The sequence below is a fragment of the Nasonia vitripennis genome, chromosome 4, assembly GCF_009193385.2.
Source record: "Nasonia vitripennis strain AsymCx chromosome 4, Nvit_psr_1.1, whole genome shotgun sequence".
Lineage (NCBI taxonomy): Eukaryota > Metazoa > Arthropoda > Insecta > Hymenoptera > Pteromalidae > Nasonia > Nasonia vitripennis.
The window spans coordinates 5,949,934-5,959,427 of record NC_045760.1 but is presented as its reverse complement, the minus strand read 5'-3'; the positions used below and the strand labels follow the sequence as shown (position 1 = coordinate 5,959,427).

General features: G+C 48.3%; 1 protein-coding gene across 1 annotated transcript; it reads left to right on the top strand.

Moving 5' to 3' along the window:
* The first annotated feature begins 960 nt into the window (after window positions 1-960).
* On the top strand, window positions 961-3,818 carry LOC100110062 (fushi-tarazu-like). The gene is made up of 2 exons (XM_001603620.3): window positions 961-2,061; window positions 2,219-3,818. The coding sequence occupies exons 1-2, from the start codon at window positions 1,272-1,274 to the stop codon at window positions 2,773-2,775; spliced, it is 1,347 nt and encodes a 448-aa protein (XP_001603670.1). The 5' UTR covers window positions 961-1,271; the 3' UTR covers window positions 2,776-3,818.
* The last annotated feature ends 5,676 nt before the right edge of the window (window positions 3,819-9,494 follow it).

Below are 9,494 nucleotides of genomic sequence, written 5' to 3'. Positions count from 1 at the left end.
AATTAGTGCGAATTCCTAATTTAGTTTCAATACGAAATTTTGATCGACGATGTTATAACCAAACGAGTGGAGAAAAATATATCACCGAATTTGTTGGATTCAATAACCAGAGCTCTCGGTACCAGCATCCACACTCATCAACCTGATTACATTCAATTCACTATTTAATACCGATCTCCGCCCAAACGACGAGTCTCGACTCTGCAACACGAAAAAAAATCCCAGCTCCGTAAAAAGACCAACCAAGGCGAAAAAAACGCAAAGCAGCCCTTCTCTTTCTCTCGCACACGTACTACCTACACAGAAGTCCGACCCATGCGGGGAAAACCGCTTGCGCGGCACTCCGGGAGCGAGAAAAATCTGGCAGCCCGGCGGCACCGCCGAGCGACAACAATATCGTGAACACATGGTCGCTTGTCCATTGTGCTCGGTCCGCGAGAGGTCCGAGAGAGAAGGGCGAGATATGTACGTGCGCGTGGATTCAATATGGGATCTCTCTCTCTCTCTCTCTCTCTCTCTCTCTCTCTCTCTCTCTCTCTCTCTCTCTCTGTCAATAGTTGCGTTAATAGTGGGAGGGGTATATGTGTATCGGGGGTGGCAGACTCGCGATCCCGACAGCTGATATACAGGGGGCCAGTCGCTGCTGAACCCCCTCCGTTATATGGATTGAACATCGGAGAGAAGCTGCGGCACACGAGCCGCACGCGTACACCCTAGCGGGAGGCGCTTGCCGATCCCCGTACTGTATAGGTGCGAGAAAAAGAGAGACGGGGTAGTAGCAGTATAAGCAGAGTGTCGTGCTCTTTCTCTCGCCCGATGCAGCGGACGCTCCCCTCTCTGAGCGCCTACCCCCTGGCTCTCTCTCTCTCTCTCTCTCTCTCTCTCTCTCTCTCTAGCCGCCTACTCCGCCGGTGCAATAAACCGGTGAAAGTTTTCGGGGACCCATTGGCACGCGCGAACCCCTCGATACTGCCGGCAGCAGCCTACTCTCTTTCTCGGACCCAGGGGCTATATCGTCACGGGGACACAAATCATTTCGCTTCATTGTGCGCTGCTGGATGCACGAGCCCCGAGCCGCTGCTGCTCTCGAGCTGCTCCCGCAGAACCGAGCCGACGTCCAACCTGGTCAACACGCGTGCGAGAGATAGAGCCGTCAACGAGCAAGCCGACGCCTTCGATTCCTGTGCGCGAACAGTGCTTCCTAGTTCCATGTGTCCGTAGTGTGTGAAAATTGTGCGCAGTGTGCCTCAGGAACTCGAAACTCCACCAAAATGACGAGCTCGGTCTACTACCCGAGCAGCGACGCCGGCTACTGGCCCTGCAACTACTCGATGCAGGACGTGTCGAGCTACCAGCAACAGCAGCAGCCCAACTACCTCCAGGAGCCGTATCAGCAGTCCTACAACCCCTACGTCCAGCAGCAGCAGCAGATTCTTCCTCAGCATTACTCCCAACAGCAGCGATCTCCAACCGAGATAGTGACTCGTCAGCCGAGTCCACCGTACGTTGCGCAGCCGAAACCCGAGCCAGAGACAAGCCCACCAAACTCGAGTCTCCTGGAGTCGCTCCTCCGTCACGGAAAGGAAGCCGTGCCGGGGAACTACGTGAACAGTGCCGTGAAGACGAAAACGTCGCCAGTTACAATGTCAGACCCCACGCTCTCGACGTACATCCCGTGCCAGACGCCCCCGTACACGCCAGGATCGTCCTCGTCGGACAGAACGTCGCCGATGACGTCGATTCTCGGGGACTCGCAGGATCGCTTCCCCTGTGCAGCCCAGCAGTCCTCCTCCGTGGCGGCGGCAGGTTTGAATTACCCGCAGCAGAGCTATCCCGGCTACGCGCATGCGCAGAGCGCTTCTGGCTACGGAGCGTTGCACGCTACTTCGCCGGTCTCGCCCAATGCTTCTACGTTCGAGGGACACGGCTCGACTTATGCGAACCCCTATGGGAATAATAACAACAACGTTGTCAAGAAGAACGCTCGCGATGGCAGCGAGTACGAAGACGAACCGATGCCGACGGATTTTCCCTGGATGAAATCGAACTATGGATCTTGTGGTATGTTGTTTGTTTATTTAATTTAAATTTGTAACAATATGTTAGTAGTAAATAGCGTATTAAGCAATTCGCACGTAGAGGTCCAGTATTCGGAGTAGACTATAACAATGTTTATTGCTGTCATCAATTATAAAGTAATTATTTTTCTCCCAAACAGCATTAGACGTGAAACGCTCAGGTCAGAAGCGCACGCGGCAGACGTACACTCGCTACCAGACCCTGGAGCTGGAAAAGGAGTTCCACTTCTGTCGCTATCTGTCTCGCAAGCGGCGCGTCGAAATCGCGCACTCACTCGGCCTGACCGAGCGCCAGATCAAGATCTGGTTTCAGAACAGGCGCATGAAGGCCAAGAAGGACAGCAAACTCGGTTTGAGCTCTCCTGATAACCTCGGCGAAGACGCGTTGAACCCTGGCCTCGTCTCCACCCCCAACGATCAGACTCCGTCGGTAATGAACACCACCACCACCACCACCACCAGCGCGATGCCCCAGAGTAACAGTCTTCCTGAGCAGCAGCAGCAGCAGCAGCAGCTCTATCAGGACTGTCAACTCCAGCGGATGCACCACGGCTACATGAACTATCAGCAGCATCAGCTTCACCAACAGCATCAACTCCCTCACCAGCTCCAGCATCACGGCTACATCGACGCCGATTACCAGAGGGTTTACAAGCATCAGCAAGCGGCGAAGCTTGAGCTTCATACCGGCTCGTGAAACGGGAATTCCGAGCAGCTGACCCCGGTCTCGCTGCGAGTGGCCGGGGCACAGCACCGCCATCGATGATTTATGGCCGGGGCCCAAGCAGCCCACGCCAGGTAGAAGCGCGCGCGCGCGTGCGTACGGCCTTTTTCTCTCTCCCACTCTCTCTCTCTCTCGCTTCGTATATTTATCGTTATGGAACTTGCGTGCGTAGGCGCCTTTCTTCGCAAGTCCTCGAATTATTTCTGCGTTATACTCGGCGCTTCGTAGATTTTTGCGTACGTCATTCCGAAAATATTTTGACGCGAGTCGTTGCGCCGGTGTTATGGATTATCGAAAGGAGCGCGGTGACGTTGGGATTTTCTCTTCGAGTTTACCACGAAAGAGTGTAGAGGCTCGTGTGAATGGGAAAGGCTAATGGCTGTTGGGGGAGTGAGAGTTTTCACGCGTTTTTGGAGAATCATTGAGAAACGTTTCTGGGAATGTAATTCATTAATATGAAATTTTAAAGCCATCGCGTTGATGCTTGCTCGCGAAAATATTGATAAAAAATTAAAAATTTGTTTGATAAAATATTTGCTCTTACGTAATCGAAAAAAATCAACAAACGCTCGAAAAATAAGAAAAAGTCCTTTATTCATTTATCGATATCACAAAGATCTCAGCGGGCAAGCGATCTCATAAAAGTTGCCTCTTGTTCCGAAAAAGAAGGGAAGCGCGCTGCATTCGGGGCGGTTGGAAGTTTGAGGGGTTGCCGCGAAGGGGAACCTCGGGGTGGGGGTCTCCAGCGCGCAGCTGCACGCTATGCCTACCTAGCTCTCTAGCAACACGTCAGGGAAAGAAGATGGCCGTGGGTCGCGAGCGCGCGTCGCGTGGTTTTCGTCGTTAGTTAGGGTTTTTCGAGCGAAATTCGAATTTTGCATTAGAATTAAACGTGCGTGAATCGCTGGCGGTGGTGTAATCGACGAGTGTCTTAGTTCATAGTATTGCACTCGGCCAAAAATTTTTTATTCGTGTACAGGAAAATAATTCAAGTGAGTTGAGCAACGATTGCGAATTGGTTATTTTCGTGCGCGGAAAAATGTTTCAATAACAGCGCGCGTCGATTCGAAAAGATTTACGCAACGCAGTGAGCCTCTCTCTCTCTCTCTCTCTCTCTCTCTTGTGCAATTATTAATGTCAGCGCTCAAGAAAATCATTCGTTAGATGATTTAAGGCGCCTGCGCTCGCGCGATGCCGAGAAAGGGCAAGGAAGTGAAAGTCCGCTGCACACACAGGTACCTGCGCTTACGTACTCGGGAGTTCTTTGATGCTCGCCGCGTGTGAAATCGCGTATAGCTCTTCTCGTGCTTGATCGTACGGCGAATGCAATAAGATGTGTTTTGCAAGGGGAAAAAGAAGACTCGTCGATGTTTTTGCGAGAAATATGCCTTTTTTCAGCGATGAAAAAGCGACGTTATTTCTTAGTAGCGACGTGAGAATATTATATGTTCCTATTAGGTGACTTTTATTTTTGTTGTAAATAATCGAACTTGTGATTGTAAGTGAAGAGGCACAAAATTGCTTGAATGTGTAATGTAGCTTTATACGGAAAAAGTAAATTATTTAGGATACATCTTTGTATTTTTGAAATACCAGCCAAGAGTTATCGCTGAATGTACGGGTATAAAGTTGCATTTTAATATTTGTGCCTTGTATAAATGATAAGTGAATTAATATGCGTATAGTATTATTTTATAGATTTTATTTTCAAACGACAGATAAAAAATGTACAAATTGATAAATATGTAAATAATCGAATAATATCCTAATATTTATATAGAATAAGAATTTATTTTTCACTATCCTAAGTATAAAGCAAACGCGTAGTTAATACTAGATATTTTTATGCAGCCATTCCATGAACTTTACTAGTCCATTAATAAATTATAAAAAGTTTGTAACTATATTTTAGTAAAAGAATATTATATTTTATAGCAAAAATATAAAATTAGTAAATAAATTGATTGATTGTTATGTGTTTTATTACTAAAATGGTAAGTATGAATGTTAAATACTTTATCTTCAAAGCAGAACAATTATTGTAAAATTTTGTAAATGTCAAAGAAAAAAAGACAACAGATTCAGACCTACTATTTGCAAAGCCGTACACACAAAGAATGGAAGGGTCGATATTGTACTTGACTGATAGTTTCCCATAGGCTTGGCAATTTATCATGGCCAGTTCGGGGTCGAGAATTGGTTTACTTTAGCGTCTCGATTGAATTCAATAGTACTTTTCTTTAAATAATTTTGTATAAATTTTGAATTTATATAAAGTCCTTTGGTATTTGTTATGATATACCAACACGTAAATATTTTTCTGTAACAAATAAATTTCAAGACTCGGCAGTGAGCCAGTTATGCGTTTAAAAAAAACTCTTAAAGCATATATCAACATGCAGTAAATGTCAAGATAAATACAAACGCAAGCAAACAAAGTAAGCTAATTAATATTACACAAGCAAAAAATGAAGTCAAAGCATCCTACAAAAAACGTGCCCAATAGATAACAATTATATCAACATAAAATAGCAAGCCCCCTCGGTACAGAAGAAATCTCACACATAATGCAGTTCATCGCAGAAGCACCACATATCCACGCGTGCTTGTATCGGCGGCACGTTTTGTAGGACGTTTGATTCATGAGGATTTCTCTGGATGCACTCGTTTTTTGCGGCCCTCGGCGGCTTTATTAGAAATTCCGATGACGCGGGGACCGCGCGCGCGAGAGCTGCAAATGTACACCGGCACGTACTCGGGCCGGTCACTGGCCGGCGGAACGGTCCAAATGGTCTAATCATGCGGCTTCTTGCTGCCGTTTCTTTCATCTATAGGGAACTGAATTGCGCCAGGTGACGTGGATGACTTCGTTGACGGGCAGAGCCGTGAATGCAAACGGTACCTATATGGCTCTTGCACTGAATCTGTGGTGCGCGGAAAAAAGGGCCGGATATATGGATTGTGCTTATTCAAGGCGACCTTAAAAGGGTTGGATCGTTTCTTTTTTATTTGCTCGCCCGATCTTTCGTGGCCATACACGGTTTGGTTTCGACGCTTATCTGTGAAGCTTTGAATTTTTTGTCATACTGTGTACAGGTAGTCTTGGAAAAAGTATTGCCTCAATGAAAAATCATGAAAATATTCAAATTTCTACTCTCACAAAAAGTAGTTCCAGCGTTGTTCGATAGATGGCGCTTCAAGTTAAAATTCGAAATAGCAAAGAGCTCACAGAATATACATTTACATTTTATTAGGTGCTCTGAATTGTAAACGTGGTAAATTAGAGATTTTCAATTTGTAGACCCAGGACAATAGAGAATTACTAAATTATAATTTATTGCCTCCTATGCAGTTACAGTATCAGCGGTCCAAGCAGAACAAATAAAAGACAGTTTTGGCATAGGTGAGATATATCATGCACTAGGCTTGAATTGGTAAATTTTTGAACTACTTTCTTAGTGTGTTGATAATGACGACTTTCTACTAAAAAAGAAGTAATTAAAAATACATCGAGTTAGCGGTATATATGTTCCTCGTAGAACGTCGGAGAGCCAAAGGGTGCGAGCAACTGTCGAGCAAAGTATGCAGAGAAGGTAGACGACGAAGCAGAGGTGGAGAACGAAAAAGAGAGAGAGAGAGAGAGAGAGACAGGCGCGCGAGTTCGCGGCATGGAGGGGAATCCCCCGTGGCGCGCGAACTGCCGCAGACCGCGAGAGACTACCGGACAGCCGATCGAGGAGGCGGAGGGGGACAGCTTGAACTGGTGGGGGTAGTCGTGCGAGAGTCGCTACTCTGGTGGGGATAGCAAGGAGGCGGGCGCGAGTTTCAATTCAGTCGGTAACCACCACTCTCGCCTCATCTGGTGGACAAAATCCGGACTAAAAGAGGCTATCGCTGTGTACGTAGATCATTCCTAGATCACCGCTGATGCTCGGATGCAGCTGATATTTGTATAAATCTTATGCAATACGAGGATAACCTTTGCGAGGAAATTATGCAAGTTGAGATCGAGGAATCCGATTTTTCTTTCGATTCCGCGTTATTGCAGTCGTGAATATAATTTATAGTGTCGTTTTCATTATTTTATAATCGAAACGATCAATAATAATACTGGTCATACTACTTGAAAGGATCTACAATTTATAAACGTTCTAAATAATTTCAGACATCTGATCGAGATTAAAATTTTATTTCATAGAAAGAGGTATAAGATGAATTTTCAAATTACCAACTACTAAAAATATTAGTAATTCCTGCAGAATTAAAATTTTTTTAGACAACATTACAAATATACACTCCAATTTTTCACAACTCACGTGTTCTGCGCCACTTTTGCAAAAATTCTCTAGGATCCCAGGTCTCAGGGATAGAGGAGAAAGAGAAAGAGAGAGGATGAGGGCTCCGCCTCCTACGGCTGACCTCCTCCTCTCCCCTCTCCGCGTGAACGTGAACCTCTCTCTCTCTCTCTCTAGCCCCCCTTTTACACTTCGCACCTCTCTCTCTCTCTCTCTCTCTCTCTCTCTCTCTCTCTCACTCGCTATCCTGCTCTCGCTTATGCACTACGTCACGCGTATGCAGTAGTACACCAGAGTCACGAATTTCGAACGTCTACTCATCAATTCGATCACCTCTTTTATGAATGCACTATCGTCGCAATTTTCAACTCAAACCTCCTGCGCTTCAGCGGAGCCATTCTCTCCTTTCTATAGAGCTGCGGCTGCGGGGCAACAGGTTTGAATTTATGGGACAATAAAGAGTGCGCGCTGCGTTTGTATACGCGCGCGTGTCTCCGCTATATGTATGTATATTCCATCCCTCGGTGTGTATCTCTTCCGTTTCTGCTGCACTTGTCCGAAGGAAGGCTCTTACAAGACTAACTGCGAGAGGAGGAGCGCGCGGTTTAGGCCGTTCAAGAGGCGCGAGAGTAGAAAGAGAAAGAAAAGGAAGGCAGAGAGAGAGAGAGAGAGAGAGAGAGAGAGAGAGAGAGAGCGGGGCTATCAAACTCTCATAAAACTGTCAGCCGCGACCGCCACCGGTCTGACTTATGCGCTCCCCTCTCTACTTGCACGCGGACAACCCCAGGAAGCACTAGACGAGACTGCGAACTGCAAGGTGCCGTTGCGTCGGATTAGGGATTTTACGACGCCTTCGGGTTGAAAGGATTCGATTATCGAGGCTACTTACTAATTCCGAGTAGTACGGGTAAATTTTCGAGTAGCCGAGGGAAAAGGCACTAATCGCGTGAATCGAGTCCCAAACACACGAAATGAAAATAGAACCAGCGGCTAATCGCGGACCACATCGCGAAGCGCATGATAATCTCGTTGGTGACGTCCGACGAGGATGACCACGTCGAGGTGCAGCAGCAGCGTGTGTGTTGCCTCTTCGGCAAGAAGAACAAGAATAAGAGCACACAGTCCCACTCTTTCTCGCTGACTGTCCCCCACCACCCCGGGAAACTCGGCTGCTTCCCGAATATCTCTCCATTAGCCCCCCTGACGTGCTCTCCCCTCTCCTTCCCCATCTCTCTCTCTCTCTCTTGCTCCAACACACACACACACACACACCCCTCTTCACTCGGCTTGTCACTGTCGGCGAAGCGGGCGGCAGCAGCGGCTACAACATCGGCGCGACGGCGCTCTAGAAGGAAAAAGAAGGAGAGAGCGAGCGAGCAAGCGAGCAAGAGAGAGAACGGGGTTGAAGAATCCGGCGCGCCGGCGAGAGAGACCAATCAAGGTTTGACGAACGACGGGGATTGGTCGTCGTCGCCACTGCCGCGAGAGCGAGCGAGCGAGAGAGAGAGAGAGAGAGAGAGAGAGAGAGAGAGAGAGAGAGAGAGAGAGAGAGAGAGAGAGAACTTCTGACACGCCAGCAGCAGCAGCAGCAGCAGCAGCGCTCGGCACGTGACAGCTACCGCGCGCGAGCAGCAGCAGCAGCAGCAGCACACGCCGGCGGCCTCTGCTAGCTCGCCGAGGATCCGCGAGGCCTGCCTCTCTCAGTACGATACCACCGCCTTCCGCGCACGCATCGCAGTCGCGCGACGAGAGCACGCAACGCATTAACCATTCGCTGCTCCGAGTGGAAGCACCTGTGTGCGCGTCGACGGGAGACGCTTTATACGGACTTTCTTCCTCGGTTCACGCACCCGCAGCTCTCTCGGTTTATTATTATTTTTTTTTTTCATTCGTTCGTTTCCACGAGGACTTGGAGTTGCTCGGTCAAGGACTTTGCTGCGAGTTCACGAGAAGACGTACAGTGTGCCAAAGAGCTGAAGTGAAGAAATCCTGCCCGGATATTTTTTGCTGCGAGTGCACGAAGGGGTTGTTGTTCGCCTGGTAGCAGCGCAGGGGGAGATCCGACAGAGCCTCCGCTCTGCCCCACCGCGAGCTCTCCCTCTCTCTATCTCGTTCGCTAGTGTTTAGACATCGCAGCCGCAGCGCTGTCTTCTCGCAGTCTATAATTGCCGCTCTTCGCTCTGCCGAGCCGAGGTCGTAAAGAAGCGGAAGACAGTTTTATAGCCCTGTGGAAGCACGTGGTGGCGTGCGGCACCTCGCAAAGCACCGCCGACAGATACGCACACACGAGCCCTTCATTATCGAGTCGTTATTACACGGGAGAAAACAGTGTGTACCACTTGACGCCGCGCCGAGGGAGGAATCAGTGACGGGAGCCTGCAGGTTTTGGTGAACACG

Coding starts and splice junctions, on each gene's coding strand:
- LOC100110062 (XM_001603620.3), top strand. CDS start 1,272: ATGACGAGCTCGGTCTACTACCCGAGCAGCGACGCCGGCTACTGGCCC. Junction 2,062..2,218: donor ATCGAACTATGGATCTTGTG/GTATGTTGTTTG, acceptor TCTCCCAAACAG/CATTAGACGTGAAACGCTCA.